Source organism: Galeopterus variegatus, unplaced genomic scaffold (genome assembly GCF_000696425.1).
Source record: "Galeopterus variegatus unplaced genomic scaffold, G_variegatus-3.0.2 Scaffold999, whole genome shotgun sequence".
In the NCBI taxonomy this organism is placed as follows: Eukaryota; Metazoa; Chordata; class Mammalia; order Dermoptera; family Cynocephalidae; genus Galeopterus; species Galeopterus variegatus.
In genome coordinates, this window is record NW_007727110.1 from 246,516 (window position 1) to 262,892 (window position 16,377).

General features: G+C 40.4%; 2 protein-coding genes across 7 annotated transcripts in view; both read right to left on the reverse strand.

Moving 5' to 3' along the window:
* The window catches only part of DYNC1LI2 (dynein, cytoplasmic 1, light intermediate chain 2), a 24,310-nt gene extending 19,202 nt beyond the window's left edge, over positions 1-5,108 (reverse strand). The window contains exons 1-3 of the mRNA XM_008574124.1: positions 4,887-5,108; positions 4,728-4,801; positions 2,657-2,773 (exon numbers count right to left, since the gene is read on the reverse strand). Coding sequence (XP_008572346.1) covers positions 2,657-2,773; positions 4,728-4,801; positions 4,887-4,993 — 298 coding nt within the window. The 5' untranslated portion in view covers positions 4,994-5,108. The remainder of the gene's footprint in view (positions 1-2,656; positions 2,774-4,727; positions 4,802-4,886) is intronic.
* A 2,711-nt stretch (positions 5,109-7,819) lies between these two features.
* The window catches only part of CCDC79 (coiled-coil domain containing 79), a 50,903-nt gene continuing 42,345 nt past the window's right edge, over positions 7,820-16,377 (reverse strand). For 3 of the 6 annotated variants that reach the window (XM_008574127.1, XM_008574130.1, XM_008574126.1), the window contains 5 exons: positions 15,161-15,222; positions 14,759-14,854; positions 11,890-12,039; positions 11,518-11,583; positions 7,820-8,511 (listed from right to left, as the gene is read on the reverse strand). In XM_008574127.1, coding sequence (XP_008572349.1) covers positions 8,324-8,511; positions 11,518-11,583; positions 11,890-12,039; positions 14,759-14,854; positions 15,161-15,222 — 562 coding nt within the window. In that variant the 3' untranslated portion in view covers positions 7,820-8,323. Of the gene's footprint in view, positions 8,512-8,805; positions 8,844-11,517; positions 11,584-11,889; positions 12,040-14,758; positions 14,855-15,160; positions 15,223-16,377 lie in introns of all 6 variants that reach the window. The other 3 variants (XM_008574128.1, XM_008574131.1, XM_008574129.1) reach the window with 3 other exon arrangements.

Here is a 16,377-nt window from a genome sequence, read left to right on the forward strand (position 1 = left end):
AAAAAAAAAAACCTATTTACCCTTAGCTACTTTTTTTGTAAAATCAATTCATTAACATGCTGTAAAAAATATAAAGTCATTAATATAAAACGTATTTAAATCTAGCTATACTTTCAAACTCTAATATTAGACGGTGATTTTAGTTTGGGTTCTCTGAATGCCTTCAAAAATACCGCTGTGGGGCCGGCCTGGTGGCGCACTGGATAGTGCGCCGCTTGGGAAGCGCGGCGGCGCTCCTGTCACAAGGCATGGTTCCTTTTCTCAGCTTCTCTCCCCACTGGCCACTACATATAGCTCACTCGTGTCCTTGCAGATCCCACATACCACACGTTGCATTAGATGAATGCCCCCAATCTTGGGGGCAGAGGTCCTTTCATATGTTATGTCCCACCACAAACCAAGTACTAACCAGAGACTATTTTCTCTACCTGAATGATTGCCTACAAAGTATATATTTATAATCCAGCCACAGCACACAATAAAAGAGAATAGGGCTGAAAGATATATAATTAACCACCGATAACAGCAACTGTTCCATCAAATAGGAACTCGGGAAGTAGGCAGCCTAAAAAAAAAAAATCCCATAAATGCAGAGACCAAGAAGATTTTAAGGTAACCTTAAAAGAATCTGAAAGAGGGGCCGGCCCGGTGGCGCACTGCTACAGTGTGCCGCTTGGGAGCGCGGTGGCGCTCCCGCCAAGGGTTCGGATCCCACATACAGACCGGCCGCTCACTGGCTGAGCGAGGTGCGGGTGCAACACCGAGGGCTGCGATCCCGTTGCCCGTCCCGGTCCCAGTCCGGTACGGGTGCGACACTGAGGGTTGCGATCCGTTGCCGGTCACGAAAAAAGACAAAAAGGAAAAAAAAAAAAAAAAAGAATCTGAAAGAGAAATTAACACATATTTAAACTCAAAGGCAAGTAAATATGGTTAACATGATGCTTTGGAATGAAATATGCTTATGCCATCTTAAAACAGAGGCGAGGCTATGGAGCTTCACAGAATACCTACAGCATGTCTTGAACTTTCAAAAGGAACAAGGCAAAAGTATACTAGAACTATCAGTGTCTCAAGCACTCTGTTATGCCTGACACACACCATCTCTCATTCTGGCAATGTGCAGAATAGGTACCATTACCCCATTCTACAAATGAGGAAACTGAAGTGCAGAGTGGTTAAGGCCACACAACTCCTGAGTGGCATTCTGAACTAGTTTTGTCTGGCTCTAAAGCCCAAGTTCTTTCCACAATAACCATGCTGCCCAACAAAGACAGGAAGCAAAAGACACATACATATGAGGTTGTCTAGGCCTGGCTCAGTGGCCTGAGTCCCAGCCCTACATGCGCAGAATCCAATGGGTATAAATGGGTACCCGAATGTCTCTGTCCTCACACAAGACAGAGCCCTTGGCACTGGGTCTACCTCCTGCCTTCCTTTCACATCCTTCAGGGAGGGAACTTCAGTGTGACAAAAGAAGCCAGGGGAGGGGAGCAGGAGTAAAATCCCTGGGGTTCTAAGATGACCACTAAATTAACATTAATACAATGCAGGTTTCCAAGCTTTAACAAGAGACCCTTACCCATGCCCTCTACTAAACAGCTCCTGGAGATGGCAGAATTATATGCTGGAAATAACCTTGGTACAGATTCTTCATTTTAGTAATATGGAAATGGGGGACCAGAGATGGTAGGATTAGCCCCCGTTATATAATCACCTTTTCATCATGAGCCTTACTGTTTACATTGGTAAAAGCAAATATAAAGAAAGGAATTTAACCAATACATTTTATCTTTAGGCTACCTAGATAACTTTCCTATAATAAAAAAAGACCCAGGCACCAACAACTATTTATTTTACAGTCATTCAAAAGGTCTAACATATAAGCTAAAAGATTATAAAGGAGGCATTCCTGAGTAGTTATAACCAAAAACCATTACTCCAATCCAATTCAGTTATTCTTATAAGAAAGAATTTTAAAATGTATCTAATCTTCATAGTGTTTACTATGTACTTTTATTGTTACTTCTTTTCTCAGTCCCCATTATGCCCCAGAATACCATATGCTTTTAATCACCATAACTACTGTATAGGTAGAAACTATTACTATCCACATTTCAGAGATGAGGAATTAAAGAACTTTTTCATCCCTGAGCCTCTATTCTCTCCTCCAGAAGAAACACAGGGAATTATCATTTCTAAACTGTCACAAAGAAATTCAGATAACTCTCCAGTGAACTTATGTTAATTGTTATACTCTGAGCCACACCAATTTCAGATTCTCCACTAGAACCAGGCAGAGTAACAATGGTACCCAGACCAGTCTGCCAAGCATTTCTCTCACAGAAAACTTCAAAGCTTTTAAAAATCTCTGTTACTACCTTTATGTGTATATGAAACTTTACCTTCAGTATCTCCTTTTAAGTGCAGACTAGTCAGAGCAGCAGCTAACAGTCCCATTCCCCATTTTTGCTAACATACTCTATAAAGTGGGCAGAGTCCTGCGAAAGACATACATTTCATCTATTACTTTGTGACTAATTCTCTTAGAATCAAACAGAAAATTGAGAATGCCTGGACATGCTGTAGGAGCCACAACCAAAAAGTCAGAGTTCTATGCAGAAGAACCCGCTTAACCACTGATCAATGCTTTACTCACCATCTCGGTCTTCATCATGGATGCTGAGGTAGAGATACTCTAGGCCTCTTCCTTTTTTGCCATGCTCAGCTCCTTGTAGTTTAGTCATGAGTGTTGTTTTACCAGAACCATCTTCACCTACAAATGATGTTTGCCAGAAGACAAAGGTGTACTGTTTATTCTGGGCACAGATGGGAGTCATGACATTTGCATAAGAAACAACTAAGAATTCCACAGAAAGTCTGCTGTTGAGGTCCCATCTGCTTTCATACACAAAGCAGACTTTGCTATAAGAGTGATTGGGGGGATGGGGGAAGAAGGAGGGAGTAAAGGCAGCAAATTCCAAGATCTAAAAATGACATTCCACTGCAGTTATCCTTACTTCACAAGGAAAGGAATAAGGCAGGTCCACAGACCCTATCTACAATTTATAAGGAGAAGTGAAAGTAAAAGGTGGGGTTAGTTTCTCACAAAATAAACTTTTACCACAAGAAAAGCAAGAAATCTTCAAAATACGATTAACCTTAAAGTCCAGGAACTGTGAACTAAAGAAAGTCTAACCCTGCTTCACAATTGTGAAGAATGGAAGTTATTATTCACTTTTGATTTTAATACATCTCCTTCATAAAGCTGGGAAACTGAAAAAAATAATTACAGACCTAAATAAAATTCTTAAATACAATCTCTGTAATTACCAAGCACTTCCTTATCTCCCTCCACCCAACTAACACCACCCCCCAACCCAAAACATCAAAGAGAACCACCACCAATAAACATCACTAGGCACTCCTGGGATTTAATAATACGGAATTACAGAACGTGAGAATTGAAAGGCATCCCACAGATCAAAGACCCCTTCTCCATCTCCAATGCCACAGCTTTATTCAGGCCCTCTGCATCCCCTCTGGACCACGATGAAAGCTTGTCAGCCTGACTTCAGAACCTGCTCATTTTGAGCTATATGCCACTCTGCAGTCAGAGTTATCTTTCTAAAATACAGGTCTGGTGATTTTGATCCCCCACTTCTTGAACATCTCTAAGAGTCCCCTATTACCTACTGTGGTGTGATCATGTGAGGAGGACCACATGCTCCCTTCAGAAACAGCAGGAAAACCACCCAAGTAGATTCCCATGAGGACTGGGGGATGGAGGTGAGATTAAAAAGGCTTTCGGGAAACAGCATTAACACTTCAGCCTTTCACAATCTGCCCCCAATTTACCTTAGCAGGAGCTGCTAGCATTTTCCAAACCCCAAACCTTCTTGTCACCTCTGTGCCTGTGCATGTTGACACTAATCCTTCAAAACACCCAACCCCCAAATTACTCTTTCAACAGCACCAAGCAATGTGATGCTCCCCCAATAACCTGCCCATGCACAGCATGGGGTAGAGCGATCACCACTAGACTGAGATTCTTGTGTAGTGTCTAAAGGATGTCTGTGCCGTCCCAGTGCCCAGCCCACAGTTCCCACTCAAAATGGGCTTGCTGTGTGAATGCACCCAAACTCCCTCACTTGTATGAGGAAACTGAGGCTAGACAGGTTAAGGGACTCAGGTAACCCAGTTGTGAGGACTAGAGTAATGCGGCAAAGTTCCCGGTGCTGGTTCCCAGGCCTGCTGTCCTTAGCAAAGTCCCTAAAACCTCCTACTGCGCCCTACTCATGAGAATAAAGGAAGGCCCTCGCGGCATCTCCCCACAGCTCCCAGCCCAGGTCACCTCCTTCTCCCGCCTTCTCCACCTGACCTTCTCATCTACTCACTCCCCTCTCCACGCCCTCAATTTGGTGAACATCGAGGTTACGGGCGCAGGGAGCCTGAGACATCTGAAGCAAGGCCGATGCTGCAGCCAAGTGACTGGAGGAATGTGCCAACAATCCCATGCAACACTACTGGGCTCTCCAACAGGGGCAGCACCCCACCCTCAGCGCGGGGGGCTTGGCCACTGGCCTGCTGCCCGGCCAGGGTCCCCAGTGCCCTCCGAGCGGGGCAGGCTGCGGCAGTCGGCAAGGGAGGGGAAGGCCAGGGCCTGTGGGAGGGGCTCCCACCTCGCCCACCCCAGCGCGCCGTGGCAACGCCCCGCTGCCGGCGCTCACCGAAGACCAGGATATTCTTGCCGGACGGCAGCTTGGACCTGGCGCGGGTGGACACTTCGCTCAGGATAGAAGACCTGCGGCGACAATGGCAAGAGCGGTCAGCCCTGGACCGGCCCGGACCGGCCAGCTCCCCGCCCGGCCGCCCGCCCGAGGCCTCACCATAGACTCTGGCCCTCCTCTTCCTCACTGGTCATGTCGCCGGCGGCCGCCACCGCAGGCCCGTTGGTGCCCAGCAGTAGCTTCTTCTCCACCCCCACCGGCGCCATCTTGCCAACTGCAGCCACAAAGAGGGCCCTCCCCCGGGCCGCCGAGGACCCGCGAGGACCCCGACCGGGCGACCCGCCGGCCCAGCACCGCGCTGCCTGCCGCCCGCGTCGCAGGCTTCGTACCGCCCAACGTGCCCGCCAGGCGGGCGATATACGCGGGTTCCCACGGGCCGCGAGGCCGCCGCGGTGGTGGGCGGCGGTCAGGCGGCCGCTGGGGCAGCCATGCGCGTGGAGGCGGCGGCCGGCGTGTTTTTAATATGGTCATAGATATGTGCCATCATCACCACAGTCAATTTTAAAACATTTTTATCACCAAAAGGAAGCCCTGTATCCTTTAGCTATCACCCCTCACTCCCACCCCTGTCCCCAGCCCTAAGCAACCACTAATCTTTCTGCACCTATGTATTTCTTCATTCCGGACTTTCATCTGAGGGCGAAAGCCCAGACTTTGGAATGAGACTGATGCACAAAGCGCCATTTGCCTAGCGCTCACCATGTGCCACAATCGCACATTATCTCACAGAATCTTATCTGTCCCTTATACAGATGAGGAATCTGAAGCTTAGAGAGTTTAAGAAACTCGTCCAAGGACCCAGTGCTAGTAGGTAGCATCCCGGTACTTCCAGTCTTATACTACTATATCATGAATTTTGCTTAATCCTAATTTAGCCCTGCATCGAAAGAGCGCGCTTAAAACCACAAAATCCGGGGCGGCCCAGTGGCGCACTGCTACAGTGCGCCGCTTGGCTTGGGAGCGAGACGGTGCTCCTGCCGAGGGTTCGGATCCCACATACAGACCGGTTCCCGCTCACTGGCTGAGCGAGGTGCGGGTGCAACACTGAGGGTTGCGATCTCATGAATTTTGCTTAATCCTAATTTAGCCCTGCATCGAAAGAGCGCGCTTAAAACCACAAAATCCGGGGCGGCCCAGTGGCGCACTGCTACAGTGCGCCGCTTGGCTTGGGAGCGAGACGGTGCTCCTGCCGAGGGTTCGGATCCCACATACAGACCGGTTCCCGCTCACTGGCTGAGCGAGGTGCAGACACAACACCGAGGGTTGCGATCCCGTTGCCGGTCCAGGTCTGGTACGGGCGTGACACTGAGGGTTGCGATCCGTTGCCGGACACGAAAAAAGACAAAAAAAAACCCCACAAAATCCTCATAAATATCCCTCTTTTCGCCTCTTCCTTCATAGACCCTAATAAAATTGTGAGGTAGTGATCTTCCCCGCAGCGAACAATACACTTGGCTTTGCTTTATTAACAGGGTTTTTTTTTTCCCATTTTTTAATATTTCGTTTTGTCTTTGTCAGGCTATATTAACAGGTTTTTAAAAATAATATTTTCAGGGAGTCAGCATTTGACACCAGAATAAGAGACTAATTTCCTTTCTTGGCGCAGGGAGGAGGAGAAAAGGGAAAGAGATTTGAAAGGGCAAGACGAAGGGAAGGGAGAGGGTAATAGAAGAAAAAGAAAAAATACATTCCACCTATCAAACAGGTCTAGCTATTTTTTTCTTTTTCTTTTTTTTTTTCTTGGCGGCTGGTTGGTATGTGGATCTGAACCCTCGTCCTTGGTGTTATCAACACTGGGCTCTAATCAACTGAGCTAACTGGCCAGCCTCTTGCTATTTGTTATGGAAGCAGGCTAACTTTACAAGGCATTTCTAAATATCACAAGGAAGTGTGATATAACAGAAAAGCAACCACCTAAGTAGGTTTCAGATGAGTAGGATTGTGATACTGGCTCTGACAAAAATTTGGCAGCATGAATTACAGGATCCAACAAATGTGCCAGCCTGGATGTAAAGTTTAAGCAAGACAATGGAAGTGAAACCCGTTAGAAGTTACACCCCTGAAGTCTCAGAAGAGCAGGTAAAGTGTGTGTTGGATGGCATAAAAGGGCAAGCAATGTCTGAATTTTCACAAAAGATGGAATTGAAAATTACAGGCCAGTGAGCTAAATCAGCACTAGGTGAAAATTTTTAATGTGATCAATCAGAAAAGGAAAAGACAGCACTAGATTTACAGTTTTCTTTTTTGTAGGAATACCAGGTAGGAGAATGCTGCAGACATAGCGAATGCAGATTTCAACGGGATATTTGACAATTCACATCACAGACACGAAAATGAAATGTAGGCTGGATAACAGCATTGAGGCTTGTTAAAGACCAGGCCCAGAGGGGGCTAATGAGGAGCAGGCACCACAAGAGGAGACCTCTAGGGGCCTGTCCCAACCTCCCGCCCTGGCGCAGCCAATTCAGGATGCCGTCAGTGACTTGGATGAGAATGCAGCAGCACTCAAGTTGTGGATGACCTGAAGCAGGAGGTTGCTTGGATGACAAACTGAGCACAGACCAAATCTAAGAAAATTAATTTAATAGGGACTACTAAAGTCCTGCAGTGGGGTTTAACAAAAAAGCATAAGAATAGGGTAGGAATTACTTGTAAATAATAAATTATAATCTAAGAGACGTAACTATATTAACTGTAATCTGAGCATCGGTCATGTAAAATGCCAAGAAGCATCTTAGGTAGGGTTCATAAAACCTCATTGGGCCTAGCAATGAGGCTGAACCTCTACTCTGCCAGTCAGGCCACATTTCTTAGGGTCACATTTCTCTTTGGACACATTTACAAATGAAAGGTGTTCACAAGGGAGGATGACACTGTGAAGTAGCTGCGGCTCAGCAGCATGAAGAATTAAAGATGGAGAGAGAGAGGAGGGCAAAGTAATAGACACTTTAAAAAGGCGAAAGCAAACCACATACACCAAAAAGAAATGATCCTGACCACAGAATAAAGGAATATTCAAAGCAACTGCACAATTAGCCTTTAGAAGAGGAAACATTTTAATTAAAGAAAGTGTCAAACATTGATTTAGTCTGTGGGACCCGCAGCTGAACAGCCTGGGAAACTTCTCTCTTTCTGGGTTCAGGGGAGGGACTTTGGACCTGGGCAAAAAGACTAAAATCCAAATGTCTTACATAGTATTCACTGCAGTATAATGTCAAATAATATTTAAAGGCTGATAATTTTTTTTTTTTTGAGCTATGTTCTTTGAGCTTAAGGAAAAATAAAAGCACATTCCTAAATGTTTGACTTTATGAAGGACTTTTATCTTTTTAATCTGCACACTGATAATGTATGTGCTTTATAAATTATAATAATTTAATGAGTTCCAGAACCACAAAAACTGTTTGTTTAAAACGGCACCCTCATTTCCACATTCTCTGTTTTGTGAGAGTTTAGAAGAATATTCAAAATTTTTTATCTTTCAAAGGACTGCATTTTAAGAGTCCAAACAAAAAACTGACAAAGTCTTCTTCCAATCAAGGAGATGCACACTTGCGGCGTTTGGTCAACTTATGGTATTTGTGTGCAAGATCCACAGCCGTCCGTCCTTGCTGAAAGGGGAAAGACCATAAAATTGAATTCCAGTGATTTCCCATTTTCTTAACTCCATTGAAAAGGTAGTTCACTTCTTCTTCAGTAAAGTTTTTACGAACTCTTCTTTTTTCTGTAATTAATGAGAATTGTAGAATATTAGTACTCGCTGAAAAAAGGGGTCTTCTTGAGATCCAAATAAGTGCTTAACTTTATGCCTGGGCTATCCATCATATGGAAATCCACTTCAATTTAAAAAACGTGAGTGCTTATTATTAAGTTAGGTACTATCATTGTGACTTCTTCAATAAATGAAATTAATCTATTGTAATAATACTTGCAACATCTTTCAATAAAAAAAAAAGTTTATATAAACATTCAATTGTTAATTCAGCTTTCCTGTGAGGACAGTTAACAAACAGCTTACCTATCTTACAGATACAGTCTTCCCAAAGGACTCCATAACTTCATAAAATAGAAAAGAATATCAATACTTGTTAAAATATCAGCCTTGATTAATATTTTTAAGAATAAGGGTCTTTTGAAATTCGCTTTAAAAAAATGTGTTCACTAAAAAACAATCAGCTAGATCAAAACAAAAAAGTAGGCTGCACAATGGGAGAGAAGTTATTAACTGTGGTGTTTTAAGGATACTTTCTATAATAGAAAGAATATACAGTTGGTATCTGTAAACATAAATATTTTCTGGCGATGGTTACAGGGAGATAGTTTTTTATAAGCTTTTTCTTTCATTGTTAACTCATCATTGTAGGTAAATGCTGGTAAGGAGGAGCTTTTGTATTTCCACTTTATGCTGCTATTTACTTTGGTAGGACCAGGTATAGTAGTGCTGGGTCACCCTTAGAAAATCTTGCCTTTCAGGCCAAGACTACTAGCCATTTTTCCACTTTTCCTAAGATAAGAGCCACCATATAGACCTTTTAAAACAGAAGAGAAAATCTCACCAGCAAAATGCTGAGAAGTCCATGTAAATAATGTCTGATTATTACTTAATAGTATTATTTAAAAGACAACTCTGCAAGGACAGAGACCTTTGTCTACTTTGTTTACCACTGTATCCCCAGTGTCTAGAATAGTATCTGACACACAGTAGGTTATCAATAAATATTTGTTGAGAGAAAAAAATAACTGTGGGCAAAACTCTCAAAATTTATCAATGAAGTTAATCCTTACTTTTGGGCCCACAGGAAAACTAGTTATCCAAGAATAAGGTTTCGACTACACTTGCTAAATGATTTGAACTCATTATAATCAGGACTGGGTAGGTTATTATAACTTTGAGAATATTGAGGACCTGGAGCTGTTCACGTAAAAAGCCCCATTTTCCCACTGCAGCTGCTATCTTCCTGACTCCTATACTTAAATCCTCAAAGGTTCTTATGGCACGGTACTGGGCAGCCTGGAAGAAGGAAGAAGTCCTCTATACCACAAGGCTCCCCTTTGTGGCTTCTTTAATGCTCCTCATAACATTGATCAGGTGTTCGGGAAGAGCAGGGAAAAATGGGCAAGAGGAATTAATTGAAGGGATTTTTATTTTTCAAACCCCCTCAAGATACCAATCTATCCTGAAAGAGAACCTCAGAGAAATCTTTAAATGCATAGATAGTGGAGTGAGCCCTTCTCAAAAGAATGGGCTTGAATTTGAATGTAAATTATAGGTAAGTGAATGGTGCTGAATGTTCTAATACAAAAGGGAAATTTATGAAGAGAGGAAAAAATGGCAACATACCAAATGTTCCTGGCCTACTTGTGAAAGAGATATAAGATCAATCAAAACACTACTTTTCTCAAGATGCCTTTCTAAATTCAAAGAAAGCAGGCCAAATTATTAAATGTTTTGGCTAAAGCAAGCCTAATCTACAAAAAAGATGTATAGTATTTATGAGCTGAATGTCACTTAACAGTTAAAGGATCCCTATGTATAATCAATGTACAACCATAACGGGTAAGCCCATTTAATGAGGCTCTGCAGATAATTTTACTATGTAAATAGATTATAGAATATCTTTAGCTGTTACATATTTGCTTTTAAAACGTTGTTTAAAAAAATTTATTATTAATTTGAAGCCACGTCCTTGTCAAGAACAAGATTTCCAAGTGCAACACGTGTCTGTGGAAAAATACTGATTTTCTAACAGTTTCTACAGAACAAATTACTTCAAAAAGCGGGCTCCCCTATATTGGTACTGTACTTAATTTTAATTTGCATGCAGAACTTTTAACCTAGAAAAAGACCCAGATGTAAAAAGTAAATTTGAAATTTCTTTCAAGGTTTTGGCAGTGAAAATAGCCAAATAAATGTATGTGGCAAAACGTTTCCTAGATATACCAAGTCCAAATATCTCTATAATAAATAACAGGGTGACTCTATAGATGTTACTAATTTCCAGATATATTTTGACAAGTAATGTACTCAACTTCTTATTCTTACTCTGCAGGTATTATAACTCCATATGAATAGAAGAAAATGATAATATTTGTTAAGTCTCTGTGGTAAGTTTGGAATGGTGATAAACTTGAAATATTAACCCTGTAGTTAAATAAAATTCCCATACATTAATTAAGAAGCATTTTGATTTTTTAGCAGGACTTTAAGGTTTATACTATTCATCTTCAATTTTGACTGTTGAAACACTATAGTTATGAACAAAAACCTGTAAAATCTCTCTGAAGCACTTGGGCATAGGAGAATAATTTTGTTCTTAAAATAGAAATGTGATCAGAGGATAGAACAAGGGCTTCTGGAAAAAGGCTTGTATTTGAATCTAAGTTCTGCTATTTACCAGCTCATCGTGCCTTAAAGCGGGAATAAAATAATACTTCCCTTACAATATTATTATAAGAATTAAATAATATCAATAAAACACTTAACACATAGTAGATGCTTAATAAATGTTTGTTTCCTCCTTCTCCTTCCCCAACTGACAGGCAATGAGTAAGCAAGCAATATGAAGGGAAGAGGGAAATCTCTTTCCTTAGGATGTATGAACCTCATCAAAGCCAACGGTTATTATTTAAGATCCATTAATGATAAGACTGAGAACAACCACTCAGCTGTTCTCTTCTTTCTCAGGAATAATATGAAATTTAAGTTTATTTAAAAATTAAATATATTCACTTATTCCTCCAGGAGCAGTAAATTCATTACTGAGTCGTCGTCTTCTCCGTGGGGTCAGCAGAATTTCTGGAAAATATGGAAAATATTTAGAATACTTACAGTATCAATCTGAGTGATAGCATATTAACTCCATTAGTATTAGACTTCCTTTTTCTCCCTTCTAGTGGGAATACTTAGGTGGGTTAGGAAGAATTTTTAAACCACCACAAACTAAGTCCATTCCCTGGGTATATCTTAAATCACTGGTTGCTTAGAGACAGATTTTCTTTTTGACATTATTTTACTCTGTAGTTTTTAAAATACTTAATGCTTTCGATGCTAATTCAGAAGGTATAGTCATAATTACAGTTTTAAAGCTGCTGTATTAATTACTTTTGTTACAAATAAGTGATTTCCTTAGTTCACTTTTATATCTGTCTTCAGCTTCCACAATGACTTTGTGACGATCACACTGGTATGAGCAAGAGTGCAAGAGCTTGCTAAAATTTCGGCTATTCAGAGATTTTCCTACTGCCATGCAACCTAAATGAAAACAAATTAAAGTGATGTATAGATGTCACAAAATATCTAATAACAAAATCTACGAAAGCAAATATCTATATTATGGTAACTGAAGTGAAATCAGGAACTTAACTATAAAACCTCAAGAAGTTCAAAGTCATATGAGAGGTAAAGTCAACAAATACAATACAATGAAATAAGTGTGAGGCTAGAGATGTGAACAGAGTTAAGGCAATATAGAAAAGGAGCAACGAGCTTGGTCTGGTTCTGAGCAGGAGTCACTGTAATATGCATTTTATAGTTAGGGGTTGGAGAGACTTGAGACTGAAAGACTTCTAGAAAGTTGCTGGAGTAATTTAGGCATGAAGCCAAAAGGGCCTATGTGGAAAAGAAAAAAGAACCAAATTTGATAGATTAGAAATAGGAGATGTAATAAGAGAAAATACTCACAGATGTTTCAATGCTTAAAGTCTGGGAGACCAGAAGAATAGTGACAACACTGACAGAAATGGGGTGGCTGGGGAGGAGGGCAATTTAAGAGGAAGAAAGATGTGTTTAGGTCACATTAAGCTTGAAGTAGTAAGAAGATATTAAAGAGGGTATGTCCTGGGTATAGCCGGAAATGGAAGAATAAGGCTAGAGCCCAAGGTAGAGGCTAGATGTTGAGATACAGATTTGAAAATCATCAATACAATTAAAGATGATGCCACAAAAGTAAATGTAGTGACCGAGCTGAGTAAGTGAAGTAGACTATGTCTTGGGAAGAATACCTGTAGAAATCTGACAGGAAGAGAAAGAAAAGTAATAAAGTTAAGGACTGGGTTCTATCCATCTTTGATCCCAGTGCCTGCCATAGACTAAGCACTTCATAATGTTTGTGAAATGAATGAATAATGACTAGGGAAGAAAGGAACTAGGAAAGAACCACCTCAAACAAACTAAGAGATGAAAGGGGGTTAACAGTTATAGAGCATTCACTTGCCAACTGGAATACTTTTGACAAAGGTTCTCAAACTTCCTTGGTGCATGGCACCCTTAGGCCAAAAGAAATGCCTAACCATTCTGGTAGGTCTAAAACAACTGAATAAGTATATGGTCTAACAATTTAGTAGCCATTTAAAAAAAAAATACAACTAAACTGAAAGAAAAAATAATATTTGCATTTCACCTTAATTAATTACATTTACTTCCTAATGGAATATTTGCATCTATTGGAGACAACACAACTTCTCAAACTTTGGAATCAAACTGGACATTGCCACCCCCATTTCCTGTTCTACACTGATTTTCATGTGGTGCTTGTTTTTTATCACAACCACTGAAAACCCAGTTTCACAAAGATATGACATCAAAAGGAATGTAGTAGTACAATCTAATGTTGAAACTATGAAAGTTGAATTACCTTAATAGTTCATGTGGTGTCCAATGGATGTTGACTATTGTTATGTTTCCCTTACAAATTTTAAAATACTGTGTAGTGCCCTTGTGAGTTCATTGTGGAGCCCAGGGAGCCTAGGTGGACAATTTGGGAACTGTGGCTTTAGACTCCTGATAGGAAAGGAATTCGAGGAATGGTAGTCAACAATGCAGAGATACTAAAGAGAATAAGAATTTTTTTTAATGTCATTGGTTTGAAGTGGGGGAAGAGGCTACAGGTAACCTTTAACATAAAGTTTAGTAGAAGGGCAAGAGAAAAGCCAGATTTCAGAGAATTAAGAAGGGAAGGAGGACTGGCCAGTTAGCTCAGATGTTTACAGCGTGGTGCTGATAATACCAGGGTCCAGGGTTTGATCCCTGTACCAGTCAGCTGCAAAACAAACAAACAAACAAACAAATAAACACCACGGAAGAAGGGAATGGATTCACTGACAAAGAAGGGAGCAAGAGAGGAATCTGGCAATAAAAGGTGGAAGGAAGAGTGGATGAATACTTGAAGGGATAGCAAATCACACAAAGTATTTGGGTTTTTTTTAAGATGAGGAAAAATAAGCATAGTCTAAGGTGGGATAAAAGGAGTTAATGGATAGTAAGGTACTGAAGATAAAGATTTCATAATTATTAAAATGGGGAGAAAAAAGAGATGGGATTCAGATTATGGCTAGACATTAGCTTTAGAAGTAACAGAGATAATCTCTTCATCCAAAAGGGAAGAACAGTGATACTCTGAGCTGAATGTGGAGTAATCTCAATTTTCTTTATAGAACAGAGGGCAAGATAAGAGTGAACAAAGAGGAAACACTGGGTATGAAGAAGGAGGAGGGATAGAATAAGTACTGTGGAACATTTACATGGGCCCTGCAGAAAAAAATGAATAATAGGGCATGGAACACTAGAAACATTTATATATTATACATATAAAAATAGGTATTGTTTACTACTTAATGCCTATAGTGTTTAGAGCATAACCCAGAATATATACCTATTTATTAATGCTCTGGAAAACATAACTGTTTATTTTACTCAGTAAGGTTAAAGTTACAGATGGTACTAACTGTGAAAAAAAGGGAATAATAAAGGAACAAAAAAAAAAAAGGAATCGACTGTGTTGATTCATATACACAAATATTGGGAGCTCAGCCTTATGTAGAAAGAAGGTGTTCATTTGAATGCTTTGATGCTCCAGATCATTATTTCTCCAAAGGAAATGAAGTTTAAGTCACAAAGGTAGAAGTATTATAAATTCTAGTTAACTGATATTATATAAAACTTTAATTATAACTGCAATTTAAAATATATTTACCTGAGCACCTATACTTCAACATTTTGGAACAACTGTCAGTTGCTAGAACACTGACGACTTCTTTATTTATTATGTCTGAACATAACGTAAATGGATCTGGAAAAAAGTGCAAAATGCAAAATTTTTTTAATTAATGAAAAGGACCGGACATCTATAAGATTTGTTAATTCTCAAGATTTTCATAAACTTTAGCCCAGTAGTATATATCCAGTCATCCCGTTGCATAAACAGAAACATTCTGGATAGCAGTGAAAGGTAACTGAGGTCTTTACACCAGAAAGAGAGTCAAAGGTGTGGTTTATACTTTAGAGGGCAGATAGATTAATGTACATTTTTAGCTATATCAATCATCTAAATATAAGTTTTCTTGAAAAACCAAAGAAGAAACATTTAAAATCATACCTGTTACTGGTAACTCCTTTCTATTTTTGACAATTTGAGTTGGATGCTTAAAAACACGGTCACTGAAATAAAATAGACACCAGATTACTAAAAGTAAACATACTGTTCAATGCATTGACAAATGTTTCTCTTAACAGTGGTGTGATTCTAGGTGTTTGGCAGGCAGAAGGAAATGGAGCCACAATCAACCAAAATCTATTAAATTCTGTCAAAGAAGGGTCTGCAACAGTTACAGCCTTGTTTCTAGAACGACAGTTAAACAAGACTCCAGAGGGCAATAGTATTGATGCCAGCAGAAACACGGAAGAAAAGGATTATAAAAAGAAAGTAGCTGGGAATGAAGGCAAAATAAAGGAAAGAACAAAGTCAGTGGGAGAAAAAAAGAACATGGATTGCAGAATGGCAAAGTACTAACAATAATCATTTAAGGACCTGAATTAAAAAACCCTTCCTGACACCCAAACCATTTGCGTGTTTGAACCCTGTGGTCCTTGAGGAATAAATGTAAGTATTTAGTACATTGTCACAATGGTGACAAGTAATACAGAAAAAAGGCAAGAGCTGTAAACCAGAAAACAGATAAAGTAGTAGCTATCGATATCTGTCCATTTACATAAATTTGTGGGAGGTACTACATAGAAGGAAAAAGGCATTTAAATGAAATGGAAATATTAACAACTCAGCTGAGGTAGAAATGTGGCTAACCATAAAGGAGGAAGAAGGGTATGGGTAGAAGGCTTGAGCCAGAGGGCAAGAAGGTTGGCCAAGAGCATATCTCACTGTTTTCCAGTTCTACATCCCTGAGAAATCAAATTAAAATTTACATCAAGAATGGTCTTGGAAAGGAGAAAAGAGGTGGTGATGGTGTAATTCATCTTCCTGATACTGAGTTTATCCTGCAACCTATCCAGAACATCGCAGCATCCTCTTCATTTTTCCTAAGCACAGTAATCATCAGAAGAGCACTCACAAGAAAGGGTTTAAGAAGAAAAGCTACCTGTGAGGGATAAAGGATGAGTACTGGAGATAAAGTGCAGGGAACACACAAGAGGACAAGTACAAACCAGATTTTCATCATGTCTTACTCCATTTATCATTTTAAATTTACAAACTGGTTTTTGCTACATTGCTGATGCATTATCAATGCATACATTGTTACTTCAGGTAGAGGGCTTTACTTTAGGTTTCCTTTTCCTGAGTATCCTTTCTAAAATTCA